General features: G+C 55.6%; 1 protein-coding gene across 1 annotated transcript in view; it reads left to right on the forward strand.

Moving 5' to 3' along the window:
* Sema6a (semaphorin 6A) overlaps nt 1-22,646 on the forward strand; it is a 69,104-nt gene extending 46,458 nt beyond the window's left edge. The window contains exons 17-20 of the mRNA XM_042672522.1: nt 1,259-1,279; nt 1,419-1,469; nt 6,100-6,267; nt 21,781-22,646. Coding sequence (XP_042528456.1) covers nt 1,259-1,279; nt 1,419-1,469; nt 6,100-6,267; nt 21,781-22,634 — 1,094 coding nt within the window. The 3' untranslated portion in view covers nt 22,635-22,646. The remainder of the gene's footprint in view (nt 1-1,258; nt 1,280-1,418; nt 1,470-6,099; nt 6,268-21,780) is intronic.
* The last annotated feature ends 1,491 nt before the right edge of the window (nt 22,647-24,137 follow it).

Genomic DNA, 24,137 nt, shown 5'->3' on the forward strand with positions numbered 1-24,137 from the left:
TAAATGGGGACCTTTTGGTCAGAGCTTTGTATAAAGAGCCCTTGTCAAAATCCTGTCCGTTTGTCCTCAGGCCCGATTGATAATTGTCTTCTAAAAATGCTTTACGAAGGCTGATGTAAAGAATGTTCTCGGAAAACGTTTGGCTTGCGATGATTTTTTTTAAAGCATTATATATGTTAAACTTCAAGAAACTCGCACTCAGATGGTACCAAACGCAATTTCCAAGAAAGCAATCTTGTCTGACTTCTGATAGTTGATTTTATAATGCAGATCATGAGGAAAGAAAAATCTCTGCCTTTGAGTCACAAGTGCTGAAATCTCAGACTCGGTGGCATTTTACCTTTCCACCTGGAATTTTTCTTTCTTTTTGTGAGGGATCACATACAGGCAAATAGGCAGCCTTATCTCCACAGTCCTACTCTCCTGTGTTTTTACTTGCAGATAGCATACCTTGCGAAAATTCTGATCTGTCGTGTTCTTACATGCACTTTTTTTTTAACAAATTGAAAATTAGCATAGGAGACGGTGTTCTGCTACAGGGTCTCTATCACATTTGTGTAGCAATGCTGGTCCATAATTTGTGTGTCAGAGGTGTGTGTGTGTGTGTGTGTGTGTGTGTGTGTGTGTGTGTGTGTGTGTGTGTATTCCCAGCTATCTTGTTAGCTGCTTCATGTGAGCCTCTCTTATCATACTTTCTATGACCTAGTGTTATGTATAAACGTCTGTAGAAAATAGAGAGCTCATTGGCTATCGGATCAGCAAACACAGGAAGAATGTGAGGATGGACACTCACCATGTCTGTAAAAGTGTCCGCTGTACCAGTAAGCTCGGGGTCCTCAGACAGAGGGGTTTCAGGAAGCCTATATCCAGGGCCAGGGTGCTAATCAGTATGTAGGTTTGGAGTTTTCGTTGTGTTTGGCTCTGGTCATCTCCTCTGGGACTGAGGGTGCATCCAGAGAGACCCCTAAGGAAGAGACATCTACCCGCCACGCCCCTCTGTATAAAGCCAGGCTCCGAGTCTCAGCAGCGACCGTTTCCTCTGCTAACTCCGTGGGCATTCTCTCCTCGTGGGGCGGAATGAGCAGGAGGTGTGGGACCAGACTGAGCGTAACGCACCCTAGGTTCCGAGCGGGAACGTGAAGGTACTTCCTCAGGAGGGGGACTGCGTGTGGCACAGATCCAGTAGCTCATTCCCTGTCAGTCCAGAAGAGCGAGCATCCAACAGTAAAATAACCATCTCCTCCCTCTTCTCTTTCAGATTCCTTCGTGGCCCTGAATGGTAAGGAAGCTATTACTGTCATCATTTAATGTCAGTGGGAATCTACCTGAGAAATCCTCTCTTGCTAAGCCTTTTCCCTCTCTGCAAACCCTAGGTTCCTTTTTAATTAATTATTTTATCCTCATTATTTTTTTTGTAGACATTTCAACTCCTCCACCAGATCATGAAATGTCTTACAACGCAGTGTATGGTCAGTCCACTGATACACATACGTGATACGCACTTAACCCCGTGGTAGTTTGTAGCTTTCATTCCTAAACCTTGCGGGCCGGATGGGGTCTTTTTTTTGTGAGTTCAGGGTCCCAATTCACTAAAATTATTTATCGGTCTAGATTGTGCGATGTGTCACGCACCTCCCTCCTTGCCAGAGAGGTTGACGCGCGGGAGACTGAGTCCTAAATTTTTAATCCACCCGACATGAAATAATGCCAACGTCTGGGAATTTAATGAACAGATTTAATGAGTTCTTGGGGGAGAAGAAACTGGATGTGGGTAAAGCCTGTCCAGTGAGGGGCTCGTGTTTATAGCTGTGAGGCCGTAGCTCCACAGCAGATGCAGAACGCGGTCTACCCGGGCATTTATCCTGCCTGTCTAAAATACCTCCGCGAGATCAAATCTATGTAAGATGCCGGCACCGGTTCTTCTGAAGCCAATCTTTTCGATATAGGGCGGGCTCGGCCCCCTGAGATTTAAGCTCACTCAGAGTGGGTGAACATCCAAGCATCTTTTCGAAAATGGATAAACAGGATTGATCCATCATGTACCTTTACATCTCTCAGAGTGCCCCCCCCCCCCAAAAGATCAATGAACCTGTGACTGAGAGGAAAAACATCTCCACCGGCAAACCTAACCTTCTGCATTTCAGTGAGAACTACACGCTTAGCGTTTAAGAGATGCAGTAAAGCAGTTTTGAGACAGTCTTTAAACAGAGAGGCAGGTAATTAAAAAAAGAGTGGGGGAGAGTAAAGAAAAGAGGAGAGGAAACAAGGCGATCGATCTGCTTCAAGATGGCTACCGCGGTGCCCGGCGGCTGGATGTAAGTGTATGAGAGTGAAGCCAGATTGTCTTATAAACCGAGGCTGTGTGGTGTGTCCAGCGGACACGGTGACACGAGGCGGGGGTCCCGAAACCGAGCCCTCAGAACTCACCCCCTTTTACCCCCCTTCATCTGCAATTCGAACCAGAACACCCAACACCACAGACAAGGGAGGAGAAACAACAATTACTCAGGAGGCCAATGGCACCTACCTTAACCTGAGCCTTCGGGAAAAGAAAGCCCACTTACAGCGCCCGCCCTTCCCCGGAATCCTAACTGCGCAGTCATCTGCTGGGATTGAACCATCTCCACCAGAGAGTGAGAAACGCAGGCTCTGAAATGAATTGAACCGGCAGGCTCATCAGCCGTACGCAGACTTAATTTTTTAACTCCCGGGGAATTCTTTCATATAGATGGAATAATTAAGCCCAGGGAAACTCTTCAGGGGCAGGAGTCCTTCTGCAAGCCAAGAGTCTGATTTCCTTTTCAAAGGGAAGTCGGTTATTCACCCTCCCATCTTAACACTTGAAAGGCCAGGGCCCATCCGTCCTGGGGCTCCTGATCTATGGGTTTCTGTGACAAAACCCCAGAGGAGTGACAGCTCTTTCAGCTAATAATGATCCTGTCCTTCTGGGGCTCCGTCCTTCTCGGGACGTGGTTAGGTGATTACTGGACCATCCAAGTAGTACTTAAAAGCTATAGAAGGCTTGTAGGTAGGTAGGTAAGTAGATAGATACATACATACATACATAGACAGGCAGGTAGGCAGACAGACAGAGAGAGAGATTGATAGGCAGGCAGGCAGACAGACAGACAGACAGATAGATTGATAGACAGGCAGGCAGGCAGGCAGACTGATAGGTGGATAGATAGATAGATAGATAGATAGATAGATAGATAGATAGATAGATAGATAGATAGATGGATGAGGATGCATGGATGCATTGATTGACTGATATTATTATTCTACATTGACTATTACAGGAAGGGCTTGCAGTTAATAAGCCCTGAAGATATTTCACTAATTGATGTCTTCCTTCTTCATACCAGGCTCTTGTAATAGGCACAGGATTTGTAGCATTAGAGGAAGGACCAAATGCTTTTTTTTTTTTTCTTTTTCTTTTCTTTTTCTGAGCACAAACACAGACAGGAAAGTCAAAAGTACACCTGCACTGTTTCTGTCTGTGTCAAAGTGCACTAGACTAGCAAACCTAAAACCCCGACCTACCCAACCCAGGTAGGTAATGGGACCATTTCTATCCACCGTGCAGACTGTACGTTGGCAAAAGCTCAGTGCAGCACCGGCTACCTACGCAAGAACCCCTTTTAGTGAATTGGGCCCTGATTGTGTCCCTTCTGCCTTCCTCTTTGTCACCTCTAATTGGCTACAATCATTGCTACTAGATTAGACGGAAAGGTTGCTAACCTCTAGAACCGCAATGACTCGTAGATGTAGAGAAACACCATGGTGCACTGAAGTTAACTTTTTCAATGTGTCTGCTTTTTCTTCTATTTCTGAAGGGAAAAAAAAAAAAATACTATGTTCGTTCCCTTGAAGAGATGTGGCTTTCCCTATCAGAGCGTGCATCAGTCTGTTGGCATACCCTGATAGACAAAACCATCTCAAGAATGACTGCCCCGCTTCAGGAGTACTGTTTTTGTTACAGTCTCTTAGGCAGTGCCTAACAAAAGCGCCTCGAAAAAGCAAGTGATAAGAAGATGCATAAATACTTTTTTTGTAAATTTTTTTAAGTGTAGACAGGCTCTAATACACATTCTGGTCTCAAATTAAGGATCGATGCTTAGTCCTGTAATGGTGTGGGGTTGTTTTATTTTTTTAATTTTTTGTCGGTTGTGGGGCTTCAACTCTGGGCCAGGGCCACCATCCCTGAGATATTTCACTCCAGGCGAGCGCTCTACCAACCCCAGCCACAGCACCACTTCCGGTTTTCTGGTGGTTTATTGGAGATCAGAGTCTCATGGACTTTCCTGCCTGGGCTGGCTTTGAACCGTGATCCTCAGATCTCAGCCTCCCGAGTAGCTAGGATGACAGGCGTGAGCCACCAGCGCCCACCGGTTTGTTTTTAATACGGTGGCTCTAAGATTTTTGAGAATCAGGTATGCCTTCCTCTGATTTAAGTTTTAATTCACGGCTAGCACGGCAGCTTCTCTATGGATTCTGCACCTCCCGCTGTGCTGGGTTATTTGTTTTCCCCCTTTTGAGTAAATGAGATGCATGGTTTCTCTAGATTTACATCTAGAAAGTGGAGGTGCGGTGGGTATGGCACTAACACTTGAGCGGTAGGGAGGAGAGACTGATTTCTCACATTTGTGCAAGACATTCTCCCACCTAACTACCATCTGGCCCACATTAATTTCCCCTCGTAGCCGTAGCTTTCCATTACCCATGACTTTTCGATGTATTTGCATTTGCAGCATATGGGCCTGGAGATTTTTCTACAGAAAACGTGTCCCTCGGGCACGTCTTTCCCCTAGATTACCATATTAAGAAATGTTCTCCCTAAACCGTACTTTTGGCATTACCATAGAATTGCACCCTTGAACACAGTTCAATGGAAAGTACTCAAAATGTCCATCAATTCAGGTAAAAGAAATTCTTGCTACTTGGATAGGAGGGTTTGGCACGGTGCTTTGGGGGTTTTGTTCTGTTTTTCCTCCCTCCGTGTTTTTCTCCTCTCCGCCTTCAAACCTGTATTTCTAATCACTTTCTTACGCTAGGTCCTGGATTTTCCCATAGGCTGACCGTCTATTTCATTCAAGCTGTCTTGAATCCAAGAGCGGAAACGGAGGTTATATTTTAGACCTCAATGTAAACAAAAAAGAAAGAAAGAAAGAAAATTGTGTTTCCCCATTTCCCAGGCTGATTTTCCTGACCCTGGCTCTCTTATCAGCCCGACACGATGAGAGGTGAAAAGCAGAAACACACAAAAACACAAGCATTTCTGAGTCTCAAATGAACACGTTTTTAGCAGCATGATACGGGGCTATTTTCAACAGCAAAACAACTTAAAAGGCGGTGTCAGGGGTCACAGAGCCCTGCGTACACACACCGACTTCTCACACCACAGCCTGGCAGGCGCACACAAGTGTGCCAGGCCCAGTGAAACACAAACACGGGGCTGGCTTTCTCTGCTGAGCAAAATGGAAAGAAACAAGAGCGATTTTTTTTTTGCCAGGGGAGGTCGGTCATGGGTCTTGAACTCAGGGCCTGGGCGCCGTCCCTCAGCTCTTCAGCTCAAGGCGAGCGCTCTACCACTTGAGCCACAGCGCCACTTCTGGTTTTCTGGTGGTTCTTTGGAGATCAGAGTCTTACGGACTTTCCTGCCCGGGCTGGCTTTGAACCGTGATCCTCAGATCTCAGCCCCCTGAGTAGCTAGGATGACAGGCGTGAGCCACCGGCGCCCGGCTACAGAAGCTACTTTTAAAGCACACCTCCTGTCCTGTGCGATAAAGGTTCAGCCCCCCTGAGAAACCCATCTTCCAGTAGCCATTATGATCAGAGAGGCCTTGCGTGCCTTTGTCCTGTGGCCAGTGCTTCATCACGTCCACGGAGCCGGAACCCTTGAGTGAGGCTGGAGTTGTGGGGTGCTCCCACGAGGTCTTCCCAAAGCCCTGCTCGCACGCACCCATTCCTCCAGCCTTACCCCACCACCGGCCACTTGCACACCTCGACAGCCCGTCTCCCCGTTAGCAGACAGGCTTCCGCCCCGGGAGGCCGAGACGCAGGCTGTTTGTCCCTAACCGTATTTGTGATGGAAAACAGGGCGCACCAGCCCCCTCTGGCCCAGCACCACCTCGTCGGGCTCGGCGGCAGGTCGAGAGGGGTTCGAGTCTAGGGGAGGCGTGCTGGACTGGAAGGACTCGCCGGAGTTACCGGGCAGCTCAGACCCCCTGGGGGCGGTGTCCTCCCGCAACCACCAGGACAGGAAGGGTAAGGCCTTGGGACCGTCCCCTGGGCGGCAGGGGGAGGGGCCGGGGGGGGGGGAAGGGGAGGGAGGAAAGAGCGGAGAGTATGTGTGACTGCTTCCAGCTGCCCCCCCCCCCCACAAAACGCCACAGCCCCAGCCCCAGGCTCCAACCACGCCGGGCCACAGAGAAGCCACACATCACAAATAACAGCACCCCCTGGAACATTCTCCGCGCAGGGCTCCGAGGTGGACTCTGGCCCCTGTCCACCCCTCTCCAACACTGAGATTTGGGGGGGGGGGTGTAGTAAGAGGGAGGACTGCCTTCCCACCATGCCACAGAATGCAGGGTGTGGGCATCGGCGGGAAAACGCAATCAAAGCAAGAAGCCATCCATCGGGGAACTGAGGAATCGCGGGGCAGGCGGCCGCTTCTTTTTCTCTTGGCTTTTCTCTTCGGCTGTTCCTTCTTGCGCAGGGTTGAATTTGAATGCAGCCCTGCGTCTGTAATTATCCCCGCTGAGGCCAACGGCTCAAACAAAAAATATGTTATTTGATCGAGCAGAATTTGCTGCGCATTTGCCCCGGACAGGAAAGGAAGCCAGGCAGAATCAAAGAGACCCCACTGTGAGGTGCCCCCCTCCGTCCCCCTGGCTCTCTCTGCCCGGCCGCAGACAGGAAATGTCCTCTCCTCCTCTCCCCATCGGCGGCTTGCGGTGGTCCTTACTACTTCAGCTGCAGCTGCAAGCGAAGAGGCCTTCGCTTGTCCGAAAGCCGGCCTCGTAAATCAGAGGCTCAAAAGCCCGCTTATGTGGCTCAGCCGGCCGCCCATCCAGAGCGGCTTCCTCTGTATGTTCTCAAGAGGCCCGTGGCCCAGGCTGGGAAGGCACCCTGGCGTGTCTTTCCTGTTTTCTACATACATTTTTTTTTTAAACTTTATTTCGATAAAATACTTTCCGGGCAGGCTCTCGTGCTAAAAAGCATTAAAATGCTGTGTGTGTGTGTGTGTGTGTGTGTGTGTGTGTGTGTGTAAAATGCCGTGTGTGTGTGCATGCGTGTGTGTGTAAAATGCTGTGTATGTATTATGTAAAATGCCGTGTGCGTGTGTGTGTAAAATGGTATGTGTGTATACTGCTTGTGTGTGTGTGTGTGTAAAATGGTGTGTGTGTATACTGCTCGTGTGTGAGTGTGTGTGTGTGTGTGTGTGTGTAATGCCCCTGAGCTTCTTTTTGCTCAAGACCTAGTCCTTGGACCAGTTGAGCCATAGCTATACTTTCAGCTTTTTGGTAGTTTATTGAAGAGTCTCAGAGTCTCTCCTGCCCGGGCTGGCTTTGAACTGTGATCTTCAGATCTCAGACTCCTGAGTAGCTAGGATGACAGGCGTGAGCCACCAGCGCCCGGTTTTGTTGAGGGTTATTTTTGTCAGTCACGGGGCTGGGCACTGTCCTTGAGCCTTTTTGCTCTTTTGCTCTACCACTTGAGCCACAGCGCCACTTATGGTTTTCTAGTGGTTTTCTGGAGATCAGAGTCTCATGTACTTTCCTGCCCTGGCTGGCTTTGAACTGGGATCCTCAGAGCTCAGCCTCCTGAGTAGCTGGGATGTCAGGCGTGAGCCACTGGCACCCAATTTTGTTGTTTGTTTTTAATGAGTGCACTGGACGCTTGGCCTCCCTGCTTCCTAGACCCAGATGCCCCCCCCAGCACCCCACATCTTCCTCCGCTAGTATCCTTATTCTTCTGTAGACTCCAATTTCTCCCCCTGCCCTGCCCTACGCCGATGTCAAGGGAGCAAAGAAAATAAGAAGTCAATGTGATCTCTTCAGCTCTCTTTAGTGTTGGGAGCGAGAGGGAGCCTGGGAGGGGAAAGCCCGGGGCTCTACCCCAAGTTCCAGCGTGTCCTTACGTGTGCTGTGTGGCCTCTGCTGAGCCCGGCGTGGGTCCTCACGAGAAGAAAGAAATAGCACCTTCTCTGTGCGTCCAAGCGGCGTTTTCTAGAAAGACAGCCTTTCTAGGAACACGTCAGATCCATCAGCCAAACGTCCCGATTGTCTCTCTCGACTCTGCCGAGAGAGGCGGCCTGGGTTCCCGGGCCCCCCGCACCCCCGCCCCGAGAAGTGGGGGTCATGGCTTGGCTAGCTTGTGACCAGTTGGGCATGGCGTGTCCCCGGGGTCTTAGGAGAGCGTGGCCGGCGCTGGAAGCAGTGTTCACATAGCCAGGCAATGGTGGCAGAGGCAACGCATGCGTGTTTTCACATGATCACTGTGCCCGTGCTTCCGGCTCCTGGCCTTGCCCCGTCGGACCGGAGTGGCGAGTCCGATCGCCGGGCGGACGGTGGAGGGGGCAACGCCCGTGAGCAGCAACGTGGAAACGCAGCGAGCCCTGAATGTTCTTCTTCTTCTTCACCGGTTCCCTTTGTGCTGTGATTTTGATTTTGTTTGGTTGTTTTCGTCCCCTCTGCTCTGGATGATCTTCGCGGTCCCTGTCCGTGATTTGTTTTTGTTCCCGCCCTCTGTTCTCTTCCTGGCCGAGCCCGGTGACTGGCGGGGGGGGGGGGGGGGCTTTTCTGATGTCCCCCACGGTCCCCTCACCCGAGCCGACCTCCCTCGCTTCCTCTCCCACCGGCGTGGGTGCTTGAAGCGATGTCACATGTGTGTGAGCCTCCCCCGGGGTAGGACATGCGTGGGGAGGGGGCCTGGGACCCGTGTTCTGTCCCTCTGGGCTGTCTCATGGGGATGTGACATTTGTGTGCTCCAGCTCGGAGGGCGGGGGACACCCAACACACTCTGGAACTGCTCCCCAGCACCTCCCGCCGCCCCTGCCCGGCAGGGCGGAGGCCGGCCGCCCTGCCCTTTATTCCATCCTGGCCACCCGAAGAACAAAAGGAAAAGAAAATAAAAATAAAGCCAGTCACCGGTGGCTCACGCCTGCCATCCCAGCTTCTCAGGAGGCTGAGATCTGAGGATCGCGGTTCAAAGCCAGCCCGGGCAGGAAAGTCCGGGAGACTCTGATCTCCCATAAATCACTAGAAAACCAGAAGTGGCGCTGTGGCTCAAGTGGTAGAGCGCCCGCTGAGGGACAGCGCCGCCCAGGCTCAGAGTTCAAGACCCACGGCCGACAAAAATAAATAGAAATTTAAAAGAAACATAAAGAAGCTACGACAGAGCAGACGGAGGCCAGCGCAGCCCCCGGGGCCCAGAGTGTGTTGGCTTCCCCTCCCCCGCGCTGTCCCCGCTCTGTCTCTGATCCTGATCGAGTCCGTCTGTCCCTCGCATCCTGTCCACGCACCGTCCTCACCCACCGCCCACCCCCTTCTGCTGCCATTGTTCTGCGCCTCTCCCCCTCCCCTCCGCCCGCCCGCCCGCAGGGGGAGCATTCCAAGGTCCTCTCCTTCCTCACTCTGAGCAGGGATCCAACACTGTACGAATCCCGTTGATATCGGGGTCTGTCCGGCGCTATAGGGGTCCCGTGCTCTACGGGTCTGTGGTCGCACTAAAGATGCACAGGAAGAGACCGACAAAGACCTCGGAAGCAGGGCCGCAGAAAACCGTGGCCTTCTGTCTGGGTCACTGCCCTGGCCTTCCATCCCTTTGCCGGCCTTGATTCCTGTGTCTGGTTCCTGCTGCTTTTCTTTAGAAACCGCTTTGATGGTTGTGCGTGTGCACACGCACGCACGCACACACAGAGCCAACCACTGTCTTTATCTCCATGTCCCACAAGGGAGCCTCAGTACCAACCCTTGAATCAGTAAGTTGATAAACTGGATGCAGCCCTGAGCTTGGTTTTGCCACATCTAAAGACAGATACACAGACCCACGCCTGTATATCATATACTATTCACCCAGTGCCACAGAGGTGGTGCGGGTTGCTGGGAAGGGCTCCCATTCCACATAAAGCAGGAAGAAAGCCGAGTCTGTGGTTACCTGTGCCCCTTCCCCAAGCAAGACAAACAGCGTCTGCTTTCCTCTTTCTTTCTCTGTGTGACGCTAGCCAGTCCTGACAGTGAGTGGCCACGTCTCGCCCCAAGTTTCTCGCCCCCAAGTCACACACAGCACGCGACCCGGTTGGCACGGGGAACTCCACGGGGCGGGAGCAGTCAGGCTGGGAGCGGAGGAGGCCGTGGCCGCGGGCGGCAGGAGCTCCCGCAGAGCTGCGCGTGGAGAGGCCGCCGGCGTCTCCGGACGCAGGCGGGATAGTCCCTCTAGGGAGAGACGCTTCTCTGATTCGTTTATGGCACTGTATCCTACCCCGGGGTCTCCCCCAGTGGGGTAACACCTTACATAGCATGGCTTGGGGGTGTCCAGAAAGCCATGACCTTCAAGGATGCGGAGGAAATGAGGCTCTTTCCCTTTCTCTCTTGCTCTGCTTGATGGCGTCAGTGAACGCGTCTCCGCTTGGTCAGTCATTCCCTCAACTCCTGCGGGTGGGTCCCTCCCGCGGCAGTCAGCGCTAGCTAGAATTTGCCGTGGTTCCGTCCGGTTGATGCTCTTTTGATGGAAAGCGACGCGTCCGTGTCTTCATAAGGATGCTGTCGGCTTTCCTTCTGGGCCACACTTGAGAGGCGACTTTAATTAAATATGAGATAAATAGCCGGGCAAGACACAGCAGGAACATAAAATCGTTCAGGAGAGAGTCAGGTAGAGGTGGCTTGTCAGTCCAGTTAAAATTGCAGTTATTGATCCTTGCCTGGCTCAGGTTTGGGTAAAAAGCAGTCCCGAAACCATTAAAATGAGAATTCAACTTTACCGAGAACTCTGCCTCCGACATTTGCCGGGAGATTCCATCACGGCTCACCCCGTGTTGGCCGGACCCCGGAGTGCCAATCTCTGCATGGCCATTACACAATCCAGGGTTTTTCTGATTCTTGTCCAGCTACCAGGCTTTGTTTGCGCTTGCAGGGGGAAGTTTGGTCACGCTTTCAAAATTCCCTTTTTAAATGGAATTAGGCTACAAAGGAATCAACTACTCTAGATCTGATTTTTTTTTTTTTAATGTGGCAATTTTGACAGGGGCCGGTAGCTCACACCTGTCATCCCAGCTACTCAGGAGGCTGAGATCTGAGGATCCCGGTTCAAAGCCAGCCCGAGCAGGAAAAGACCGTGAGACTCTGATCTCCAATGAACCGCCAGAAAACCAGAAGTGGCGCTGTGGCTCAGCCAGCCTTGAGCAAAAGAGCTCAGAGACAGCGCCCAGGCTCTGAGTTCAAGTCCCACAACCAATAACAACAAACAGAAATTGGCCATTTTTTTTCTACATACCAGCAGGGACCTCAGCTAGTTTAGGACTCAATTACAGCCATTTAGTCTCAGAGGGCTGTTCTGTACCCTCGGTCACGAGCCCCGACTTCAGGGCCGGCCAGCCAGTGCTAAGAGAGCAAGAAATCCCATTCGGGGTGCGAATGTGAGCTTGGAAGCGTTTTAACACCACAGTACTGAACCCCACCGCACGTGGGTTTGAAAGTTGGCCAGATCGCTCCCGCCGAGCAAGGTCATTTCTTGCTTCAAGTCATACATAAGTGATTTTATGTATAGAGAAAATTACCGCCCTCACGACAGGAATGCGGGGAGAAAAATAGGCCTCGCTGCTCTGCCTGGCTCCAAAACTTGGGCTCCATGTTCTCGGCCGTTTGCTCGGGAGGGAACGTTGCCACAAACAAAACGCGTTTCCAGAAGCATCTCCCGTGGAACCTCTAAGCTCAGGCGGACGGCATCTCTTTTCTGAAACGTGTGATATCCTTTGGACTTGGTGGTGGAATGGAGCAGTCTCAGACTTTAAAGGAAGAGGTGCTTTCTTACGGGGTCTACGGTACCCCTGTAGCAAAGGTGCCTACTTCCTGGCAATTAACTGAACCAGGAAGAAAAAAGATACAAAAGATCAGAGGCAAGGACTACAAAGAGGTAGGAAATTGGTTCCCTTTGTTCCAGAACCCTTTTGAGTGAGAATCCATCTTATTTTTGAGGGTTCGAGGGAGGAAAAAGAAAATCTCCTGGCAACCTTCTCAGAAATCAAGAATAGGAGCGACTGCGGCTGCGGCGGCTGCTGGTTTATGCAACACAACATTCTCAAAGATTTTAGTATAAGACTACTTCGTTGTTTGGCATCTGTGCCCCGCGCAGAACTATACAAATGGAGCTAATATCCATTGACATGTTAGAAGGGCCTGGATAAAGAGAGGGAGGTGGGGGTTATGACCCGTTATATTGTCATGTCAGAGTGTCGTTTTTCGTAAATGCTGATAGAAAACGGAATTATCTCCCAGTGTATCTCTCAAATTCAGTATGGGCCGTGAGTTAGCTACGCATTCTAGGGGATCTCTTGACTCCCTGAGACCTGTTCAAGAGGCTGTTGGTAACTTTCTCCATGACGGTATGAGAGCCAGTCTGACTGCACGCACCCTCGAATGCTTAGAAATCCACAGGAGCCCGTGCCAGAGAAATGCAAAATTGGAAAAAAAACCTTTTAAAAAAGACGTTCATCCTATGAAAAACGTTTGTGCCAGAACGAGGGCTTGAACTCGGGGCCTGAGAACTTAGTTTTTGGTCTCCACTTGAGCCACAGCATCACTTCGGGTTGTCTGGTTGGAGAAAAGAGTCTCACGGACTTTCCTGCCCGGGCTGGTTTTGAACCTCTGTCCTCAGATCTCAGCCTCCTGAGTGGCTAAGGTTGGGTTGAGGCCTCGGGCCTCTCCTGCCTGCGTAGCAGCTGGTCGCGGGGGCAGGAGGGAGACTGTGATCCAAGGAAAGGGGCGAGCAGGTCACGGCGGGTTCGGGGGGGAGCGGGGAGGGGTCATCACGGCCTGGGTAGGCTAGGGTGGAAGAGGCATCGCTGACACCGGCCACGAGGCCCGGTGGGAAGACAGCGGAAGGGACTGCCAGAGACGCGGGTGGGCAGGGGACACGGGAGGCCGAGCACCTCCTCGTGTGGAATCAGCGGTGGCTCCGCGCGGTCGGTGCGGGGTGGCGTGTGGTGCCCGCCCTCGGGGTCTGTGTGGCTGTGGATCGGTGCCGGAAGACCTCTGCGGGCTCCGAAGGACTGGGGAGAATTGTGCTGTGGTCAGTCAGGGGCCACGAGGAGATGCGGGGGAGGCCCCTCCATGCAGGTCAGGGGGTGGGAGGAGGGTGAGCACAAGCAGGCACGCGCGCAGGTGGGCCTTGGAGTAGTTGTACGAAGGCGGGCGCTACCGTTCGGCAAGTATAAGCTCGAGGCATCTTGCTCGATGTCACCCCGTTCCCTTGTGTCCCCCGTCCCGGTGAGCCCCACCCCCACTTCCCCAGGACCCTAGAATTGGTGAGGAGACACCGTCTGTGAGTTCTCCGTCCGTGCGTCTGTGCGCGCTGGCACACGACCACGCACGCGTTGACTTGTGCGTTTGTAGATCCGTTACCAGCTCCCGCACACGAGCAGCGCATGTGGCCTCGGGCTCTCCAGAGGCCCCGTGCTAGACTCTCACCCCCGCTTCCCCCCCCATCCTCCCGTCTTTGGCACCAAAACACCCAGGATGAGGGAGTTTTCTGACAGCTTAATGGAACTTTCTAGTTCCCCGGGGGACGAGGTTAGGGGCCATCTTCGTCACAGAACACCTGCCTCTTGACAACCAATCCAGCCAGCCTGTCTTCATCCGGATCTTGTGTCGTCCTCATCAGTAAACCGGGACGGGTCCGTTTCTAGTTTGGATCTGGGGCAACGACGGAAAAAATACTAATCGTTCAACTCAAAACGTTCCTCCCCCGTGCCCCGGTCTCACAGAGGTCGGGTAAGGCTTGTTGAGAAGTGTTGCCTGGAGTTCAAGACCCACAACCAACCGACACACACACACACATGCAGAGTTTTACTTGGCCAGCTTCCTTGTTTAACAGACAAATGCACTGACAGAAAGCGAAATAGTGAAAATGGGTCGTTTTCCCCAGGAAAACCTCTCTGTGGTCAGCATGACACAGGAGACCGGCCTCCACCTCCCCAGGCCTCACTCAGAGCATAGGATGCACAGCTTGCCCTGGCAGAGCGGCCGGAGGCCCTGCTTCCCTGGGGGCTCAGCCAGGTGGGCCAGTAGTTTAACCCTTGCTGTGAATCTCGCGGTGTGTGATGATCTCAGGGGGCCCTGAAGTGAACCCCAGAGGGATGTCTTGGGGAGCATTCGTGGGTTGGGCTGCTCTTAGGTGTCTGAAAGCCAGTTACAAGGCAGGCTTGTAACTGACAGGTTTGTCATCGTTAGTTAATCCTTCTTACGTTGATGGCAGTCTACAGCTTGGAAGTTATCTGTGCAACGCAGTTCATTTTTTTTATCTTCAATGGAGTCATAGGAATTCTCCCATTCCAATTATCTTTAAATTTCATGGAGATACGTGTGTGCGTGTGTATGATGTGTTCTTTTTCAAACACAATTACTTCTCACTGAACTCAGAGCCTCGTGAACCCTGTAGAACTCATGTAAAAAGCAGAGCCGGCCCAGCCAGCCGCTGACAATGCCCCTAGCCGGCAGAGAGAGAGCTACAGGGCTGCACCTGCCCCGTGTCTAACCTTCCGGACGAATTAAAGCCTGTCGCGTCCCCTCTCTCCTAGCTGCTTGTTAAAATCCAGACGTAACAGGCGGCCGTGGACACACGGTCTGACATTTGCTAAGGTGACGCACACACCCACGAATGTCAAGGCCTCAGAGCATGCTGGGCCTTTGCCCGTCCGCTCACCTGCCCGCAGCTGGCCGGGGCGTGGTGTGGACTCCGTTCTCTCCCCGTCTCAGAGAAAGACCCTTCCCTGGTGTCTTTTCCCTGGTGCAGTTGTGGAGAGGAGCCAGCAGGGGTCTGGCGTCCTGGGCATTGTCCGGTGGCCATGGACAGGTTTTGAGGTACACTCTGTGCCTCCCGGTCAGGAGGGCCTCTCTGAGCCGGGGGTCAGCTCCCACGAGCACCCTGGGACTCGAACCGTGACTGAGTCCGCTCGATCTAGGCCAGGAAGGGCTGGCCTCAGCCCTTCCTGACGCCCACGGTTACAAGATGAGGCCCAGCACCAAACCGTTTTTCTCTGTGACTTGGTGCCACCGGGCTACCAACTAAAGAGGCCACGCTCGTTTGTCCGCAGCCTGGGTTGGTGAAGTGTTTCCCGTTCTCAGCCAGGTCAGGATCGGGTTCGTAGAGACCTGGATTGGAGACTGGACTCTAACAAAACCACCGCACCGTGAGCGTTAGAACCGCTCCGAGCTGAGGGTATTACGTAGCCCTGCTGTTAAAATAAATAGGGCGGGGAGAGTTTTTAAAAAGAAAGAAAGAAAACAGGCTGTTGTGGCTCACGCCTGTCATCCCAGCTACTCAGGAGGCTGAGATCTGAGGATTGCGGTTCGAAGCCAGCCCGGGCAGGAACGTCCACGAGACGCTTCTTGCCAAGGAGCCACCAAAAAGCCGGAAGTGGCGCTGTGGCTCACGTGGTGGTGGTGGAGCGCTTGCCTTGAGCTGAAGAGCTCAGGGCCCGTGCTTTGGGCCCTGAGTTCGAGCCCCGGGTCCGTTATCTCTGGGATTACAGGGGTGTTCAGTGGGGGCGGTGACGTGTGCGTGGCTCTGTGGTTCACGCTGCCCTGCGGGGTTGTGGCCCTGGCAGTGAGGTTTGGAAAGCCAAGGAGAACGGGGTGGTAGATGGCACGTGCCCAGGCCGTCCTGCGGAGCTGGAGGAGACCACGGGCGTGTCTTACCATGAGACCAAATCCAGTTTCTCTCTCCAGGCTGCAGAGCTGTGGGCATGTGCTGACACCCTTGTCAGGGCCCAGGGCGGGTGAGAGGCCCGAGCGCAGCTGACCCCTCTCCAGTCCCCTGCACGATTGGAATGGGGGTAGGCGGGGGGGGGGGGTAAGGGTAAGGGGGGGATCTAGTGTCAGAGTTGCTGTGGATTTGACGGTCTGAGTTGTTTCATAGTTGGAGAGGGCGGACGCGAGGTACTGGGGGTCGTGTATACAGTGGGAGGGCATTCGTGCTCAAAACAACAGCGACAAGAATAATAATAACTTCAGAACCGTGCTGGTTGATACTTACTGATACTAATTGATCATGATTGATCATTCTTACTTTGAATTACATGTTGGGGGAGGAGGGTTTTTAGCGTCTTTCCAGTGCTGAATACTGAGAATATTCCCTCTCAGGAAAAAAAAAAAAAAACCAAGAGCAGAGCCTCTCTTCTCGCTCAGCTCTGCCCATTTAGGTCACGGTGGGCCGGGAAGTCTCTCGGCCGCCGTGGGCCTGGCTTCCTGCCCTTGGAAGGCAGGGAGGGAACCATCCGGGGCCTCGTGGCCGGTGAGAGGTAGCCGGTGGTTAATGAATCGATCGACGCAGACATCTTTCAGATACTCTTTTCATTACCCACGTTCGATCGGTGAGCTCAGAGGGCCAGGGTGTGAGAGAGGGGGGCCTTGCAACCACACCCCACCCCTGGGCTGAGCAGGGAGGCCCCTCCACGAGCCCCCCCCCAACACGGGGCCCAGCAGGGGGGTGAAGCGCCCTTCCCCTCCTAGATTGGCTGGTGCCCCGGTACCCATGCACAGCCGTCCGATTGTCCGATTCCACCCCAGCCTTCTGCCCTCACAAATAACCCGTTTTCCTCCCCTGCCTTCCTCCCAACGATCCCAGAGCCAGCGACGCTTCCATTTGTAGAAGAAGCGTCTCTCTTTCTGGCTTCCAGCCCATCCCCGAGTGCCCGCGTGGATTTCTCTCGATTTGTGGGATGGATGCCGGTCTGTAAAGGCCAGGAGGGGACGGGAGGTAATTCCTGCGAGCAAAGGTTACCATCCCCGGGGTGTGACCAGAACCCACCGAGCTCGGACATAGTCCCCACTCCTCTGTTCCACGGCCGAGCCCGGGGACGGCAGGGTCATCAACACGACCATGCGCGCGCGGTTCTGCTGTCGGGATCTGAGGGGAGCAATGGCTCCGCAGAGAACGGAGCTGCTGTTGGCTCGACATTTTTCTGGTTCTACTGTGTAAACAATCTCTGCATGGAGGCCCTTCCTGGCAGTTCACACACACACACATGCATGCATGCACATGCTCTCTCGAGTGGCTTCTACCACGTCTGGGCCAGACGAGGCTTGGAGCGGGAGGGGGGACCTGGCTACTTTCCTCTCTTGGGAGAAGAGGAGCCCATGGGACGGCCCGGGAACAGTTATGTGCCCGCCCCCTCTGGATCTTTCCGTCGGCCCCTGGCTTGTTGTTGCTTTTGGGGGGAAATCTTCAGGCTTTCAAAAGCACTGCGTGATCATCTACCCGCGTGGATCACTCCTGTGTGCTTTCATTCGATTCTTCTAAAGGCAGGAAGATTGTGTTACTATTAACTTTAACTGTGTGTGTTGTAGGCTGTCAGTATGTTAATAATAATAAGGCCCAGAGCTGTTAAATTGTGTGTCAAAGGGTCTCTGGGCCTGCTGGAGGGAAACTGAGGCTTTCTTTGACCTCGACTCTCCTGTGGCCAAGCAAGCCCTCGGCCCCACAGCCTGGCCAGGCCACGCAGCCGATGGATCGTGTCTCTCCAAGGCTCCTTTGCCTCGTTCGGGGCATGAGCAGAGGACTTTACTTTCCCAAGCTCGCAGTCGCCTTCTTATTTGCAACCACGTTTTCAGTTTAATCTCCGATCTCTCTGGCGTCCGGTGCGCCTGGAGTTTTCATTTGCCGGGGGTGGGAGGGACAGGAGGAAAGCCACCCCCCCCCCCCCGCCACACACACCCTGGCATCTAAAAGAGGAAGAGATGCAGAAAGGGGTTTGAGGGCAGTATTTGCATAACAAAATCATATGAACAAAACAGAGCCAGTCAGAGATACCATTTTGCCCGGAAAGCTCAGCTCCTGCTTGTGAACAACCGGAAACCTGAACCCAAATGTCAGGCGCTAAAAAACCGTCCGGGTGCAAAGAGCCGGTGCTTTCTGTGCGTCTGAGGTCACCAGGGCAGGGCCTGAGGGGAAGAGGAAGGCGCGATGGACACGTGTGAAGAGTTCCCACACCGAACTGCGGGCGCCCCGTTTGTGCACAGAGGTCTCCTCCCTTCGGTTCACTGCGCCACGGAAGCCCGTGCGGAGAGGCAAGGCCGCGGCGGAGGAAGTTAGTTAACCGGAGCTGCGCGTGGTTTAAGGCTGAGCGAAGGGTGGATTTTTGCAGAAGCTGAGGTGGCCAGGGGCCGGCGGCCACATCCCCCTTCACGGGCACGCGTGTGCGGCCAAATGACACACGCACACACGCACGCACGCAGACACACGCACCATGCACTCCACCCAGCTGCAAGTGAGCAGGATTCGCCACTGCACATCTCTAGAACCAAGACCATAATTCCCTTGGGCTCACCTTATAGCTAGTTTGGCCCCACGCACAGGCCACAGTGGACAGGCTACCGGCCGCCGCCCGTCGCCCTGTCCCTGGTCCTCAAAATCGCCTCAATATCCTTCCCCCAACTACCATGGAAGAGAGGGGAGGCGGGGGTTAATAAACAGGGAGTGAGCAGACTTGCTGCGTCCCCCACCAAAGGGACAGGGCAGCGCACGCAGGAGAATGCGAAGGTCAAAGGCACACAGCGTCCTCTTCCAAGCTGAGAAGACGGAGCTGCCCCAGTGACCCTGGAAATTCAGGACAGGCCAGACTGACCTTCCCAAGCCTGGCAAGAGAAGCATCATCAATTCAGGAGAGACGCAGACCTCAGGAAGGAGGCTGTGCACATTCACGGGAAAAGAAATAGGGCAGAGGAAAGAGCGCACGGCCCAGGGCCACTCCTGGAAGTCGGCCCGCCAGACCTCGCCGCCATCCTGACCTCAAGATCCATAGAACTGGGGCCCTCGAAGATGGCTTTCTGGTTGTTGGGTCTCCTAAAGGGTTGGGGTCCTAAAGGACCCCGTCAACATACCCTTTTGTCGTGAAAAGCTTTCCTTCCTTACTACCCACCGTCGGGTGTGGGGCTCTGGCTGACGTTAGGCCCGCCCGAGAAACCACCAAGCCACTGCGCGAAGTTAAAACTCCTCCTGGTCACAGGTGCATACTTGAACGCAGTTCCGTGACGGTGGTTAAAAAAAGAACATTCAATAGACCCAACTCGCAATCCGCGCCGGAGGGAGAGAAACAAAATCAGTTGGTATTTTAACGTAGCAAGGAAGTGCAGATGTTAGAGGTTTTCATGAGCGCATCCGCCCGGTGAGGAGGCATTTGGATGCAAGGCACCCCCCCCACCTCCACCTTTGGGGGGAGCTCTGCCAGGAAAAAGGTGGGAATTATAACCGACTTTCTTTACTGCCTCCACCGCCACCCCCGCCCAGACTCAGTTTCCCAAAGCTCGTGAAGGTTAGTCTGGGATCGTGGGTGTCTCGTACCCAGAGTCCTTTGCCTCAGGAGATCTCTGTGTTTCTAGCCAAAACTTGAGCCCGCGGGCAAGAGGGCTGGAGAAGAGCCAGAAGGTTTTCCTGAAGTCCACTCCATCCTAATTCTGCGCCGCCCACAGTTGCCCGTAAAGCACATCACACGTCATCTCAGAGAGAGGCAGGGGGAAGGCGTGCGTTCGCCGTCCTGTGAGCGTATCTGGAGTGGTCAGTGTGTTTGTGGTGTCTCCGACCCACACAAGTCCTTTCCCTCTCAAGGGGGAGGAACGCAGGCGTTTGGGATTTCACTGTATTTTGTTTGTGTTCTTCCTAGCTATGCACCTCAAGCACTTACGCTCGGACTACTGGGATGGGGAATCTCTCTTGGTTCCCAGTTGACTGGTGGCTCAGCTCCGTGGCTGATGAAAAGCGACTTCAGAAACTTAGTTCAGGGCTGGGAAGGTGGCTCAGTGGTAGAGCGCTTGCCTCCCATGCATGAGGCCATGGGTTCGATTCCTCAGCACCACCTAAGTAGGAAAACCCCAAAGTGGCACCGTGGCTCAAGTGGTAGAGCACTCGCCTTGAGCTGAAGAGCTGAGGGGCAGCGCCCAGAGTTCAAGCCCCATAACCAACAAAAAAAAAGAAAAGAAACTTGGTTCATGTACCATACGTATGGTGGAAGATGGGCGGTCACATTGTTCTTACCAAATTGGAGAGGCTGGGTCTGCTAGCCGGGAATCCTGAGGCCTGAGGCTTCTCCAACCAGCTGCAGGGACCCAAATGGCCTCCCCCTCCCTCTTCCCCCCACTAAATAACCTTAGGACTTATTCATTCAAAGATGGGGCCCATTTATGTGAACCGAGTGGGAGCGGTTCTTTTCTGATGCAAACTACGCATAAACATGGTGACACGGGGCCTTTATTTACTGACATCCCTCTCTGCTTAGGGGCCTCCAGGTCAGGGGAAAGTTCCTGCACACAGACCCCCGCGGGGAGCCTGGCTTGTTGAGCGATTTGTTCCTTTAACACAGCAGAAAATTGGGGCCTCTCTGCCTCCAAACAACTCCCCACCCCCCCCCCACCCCCAGGGCTCTGGGGAAGGGGTTGGAGAGGGAAGGGGAGATGCTGTGGGAAGGCCCCCGGGGCCTCGCCTCCTGTGTTCTGTGCGAGAAGTTGCTGGAGCCAGGCAAAGCTCAAAGTTGGCCCATGGATGGATTGGCTTTGGTTTGGGACCTACCCGGCAGGGTGTGATTGGGAGTGAGGGATGGGGGGGGGGGGGGGTTCCTAGGTCTGGTGGGGCAAGCAGGGCGCCCCGAAGTCGAGGCGGTAAAAGGTGCGCCTTCTGTGCCCCTTAAGCCCTGTGCACCCCGTGAGCCCCAGGCCTCACGTACCCTGCGCCCCATGCGCCCTCTGCTCCGTGGGCCTTGTACACCCCAGGCTCTCGCGTGCCCCAGGACCCCCATGCACCCTGCGCCCCAGATCCCCCGCGTGCCCCAGATCCCCACGCGCCCCAGACCCCCATGTACCCTCTACCCCAGACCTCCCCGCGCGCCCCAGACCCCTCCGTGCGCTCTAGGCCCCCCGCGCCTCCCAGGACTCCTGCGTGCCCCAGACCCCTCTGTGCGCCCTAGGCCCCCCATGCGCCCCAGACTCCCCGCGCGCCCCAGACTCCCCGCGCACCCCAGCCCCCCCGTGCACCCCAGCCCCAGGACCCCCGCGCGCCCCAGGACCCCCGCGCGCTCCAGACCCCCGTGCGCCCCAGACCCCCCCCTCCGCGCACCCCAGGACCCCCTCGCGCCCCAGGACCCCCACGTGCCCCAGGACCCCCGCGCGCGCTCCAGGACCCCTGCGCGCTCCAGACCCCCTGGTGCACCCCAGGTCCCCCGTGTGCCCCAGAATCCCCGTGTGCCCCTGGACCCCCCGCGCGCCCCAGACCCCCATGCGCCCTGTACCCCAGACCTCCCGCGCGCCCCAGATCCCCCCCTGCGCGCCCTGCGCCCCAGACCCCTGCATGCACTCTAGGCCCCCTGCGCACCCCAGGACCTCCGCGTGCCCCAGACCCCCCTATGCGCCCCAGACCCCCGCGCACCCCAGGAGCCCTGCGCGCCCCAGACCCCCGCGCACCCCAGGAGCCCTGCGCACCCCAGACCCCCACGCACCCCAAGAGCCCCGCGCGCCCCAGACCCCCCCCCCCCCGCGCGCCCCCCCGGGCATAACCCGTGTCCCTGTCTTGCAGGCGTGATCCGGGAGAGCTATCTCAAGGGCCACGACCAGCTGGTGCCCGTGACGCTGCTGGCCATGGCGGTGATCCTGGCGTTCGCCACGGGCGCCGTGTTCTCGGGCATCGCCGTGTACTGCGTGTGCGACCACCGGCGCAAGGACGCGGCGGGCGGCGCGGCGCGCAGGGACAAGGACAAGGACGCGGCGGGCGCGCGCCGCGGCTCGGCGGGCAGCGTGGCCAAGCTGGGCGGCCTGTTCCTGAACGACGCGCCGCCCGCCAAGGAGCCCAAGGCCGAGGCCGTGCTGGCGCCGCTGATGCCCAACGGCGGCGCGGCCAAGGCGCACGCGCACGCGCCGCCGGACCTGGGCGCGCTGCCCACACCCGAGTCCACGCCCACGCTGCCGCGCACGCGCAAGCCGGGCCGCGCGGGCCGCGAGTGGGAGCGCGGCCTCCGCGCCAAGGACCTGGGGCCGCCCGCCGAGCCGGGCGCGCCGCCCGACGGCCCGCCGCCCAAGGTCCCGCAGCGCGAGGCCTCGCTGGGCCCGCGCCTGGACGCGCCGCACCCGGCCTACGGCCTCGACTTCGCCGCCGCCGCGCGGGGCTACCCCACGAACTCGCTGCCGCGGCCGCACGCCGCCACCCTCAAGCGGAACAACACCAACTCCTCCAACTCCTCGCGCCTGGCCCGCCACCACAGCTTCGGGGCCGACCAGCCGCCGCCCGCCCCGCAGCGGGTGGACTCCATCCCCGCGCGCGCCCCGAGCCGGCCCGGCCCGCAGCGCGCGCCCTCGCTCAAGCCCGACGTGCCCCCCAAGCCCGCCTTCGCGCCCCTGCCCTCCGCCATCAAGCCCGCCGACGCCTGCACATAATCCGAGGGCGGAGGCCGGGTGACCCGCGCGGGGGGGGGGGGGGGGGGAACCCCACGCGCGCCAGGACGCGCACCGCGGGGCCTTGGAGACGCGGGGCGCACGCGTGCGCGCCAGGGCCCGGGGGGCGGGGAGAGGCCTGGAACCGCGGGGTGCACCTCCACCCCCCGCGCACACACACCCCCTTCACTGTCCCGCACACCCCACCCCTCCCCGGGACATCACCACCACCACCGCCCGCCACGGGAGCCGCGCGCCCCGCGAACCCCAGGCCCGGCCGCGGACCCCAGGCCCGGCCGCGGACCCCAGGCCCGGCCCCGGACCCCCAGGACTGCGGGGTTCTGTTGTTTTGTGGGGGAGGGGGGGGTCGTTTGGTTGTTTTGTTTTTTTCTTGTTGTTTTGTTTTTTTTTTTAAATCATGACCATTAAAAAGAGGGGAAAAAAAAAAAAGAAAAGAAAAGTGGAGTCACTGACAGTTCTAACGCCAGACGCTAACCCCGGCCGGGAAGTGGACTGCGCCCAGCCCAGGGCCTCGCCCGCCAGTGTTAATGCAGCCCAGTGTCTGTGAACACACGCCCGCGCGCGCGCACACACACCCACCACACACACCCACACCAGGCGGGGTGAACGTGTGTCCTCGGCCTCTGCCCCTCCTGCGCCCTTAATCCAGTAACGTGTCGTTAACGCAAGTAACTATTTATTGTTCGCTTGTCTTTTTCTTTTTTTCTCTTTTCTTGCTTTTTTTTCTTTTGTCCTTGAAGATTCCTCCTCATCATGGGACACAGCTCTTCAGAGGCCACTGAAAGTTTCAAGCAAAACACACACACACACACACACACAACTATTTAACGTGAAATCCCTTAACTGGAATAATTGAGTTTTCTTTATTTTTACAATAAATTTCACTGAATAAAATACGTTGGAGCTGGAATTCCGAGCTTTGTGGGGGGCGCGGGGGGGGGGGGGGGGGGGGGGTGATGGGGAGTCGGCCAGTCCCTGGGCCTGGCCAGTCTCTCGCTTGAGTCTGACTTGAAAAAAATTAAAAAATCAGTTGAAAAGCAAACCAGGAGAGAAGCTTCTAGAATGGCATCCAGCCGTGGCTTTTGTCGGTGGTCCTTTGCTTTCTGGGGAAGGCACCGACAGGAGGTACACACACACCCTTGAACTTCATTTCGTCCCCCACCCCAGCCTGGCATGGAAGTTACCAGAAAGAACTTGCCCACCGCAGTGTGAGCTCACAAACCTGCATGTGGCACCGCCCGCACACAGCGGCTCCATCCATCAATAGCCTGTTTTCCCGCGTGTAAATCTGTGCCTGAACACCTTGAGTTGTGTGCACGTGTGAACTGTCCCGAGCAGCTGCCTCGGTTTCCTTCCTTTGTGGAGAAGCAGCAGCGCAGGTTTTTATTTAACCCTTCCTTCTCCCCCGCCTTCCGGAAGACTGGAGTCACGTGCACAAAGGAGGAAGACGGGGTGACGGGTTCAAGCCCCTGCACCGCGCTACCA

The sequence above is a fragment of the Dipodomys spectabilis genome, unplaced genomic scaffold (assembly GCF_019054845.1).
Source record: "Dipodomys spectabilis isolate Male_0828 unplaced genomic scaffold, ASM1905484v1 ptg000714l, whole genome shotgun sequence".
Lineage (NCBI taxonomy): Eukaryota > Metazoa > Chordata > Mammalia > Rodentia > Heteromyidae > Dipodomys > Dipodomys spectabilis.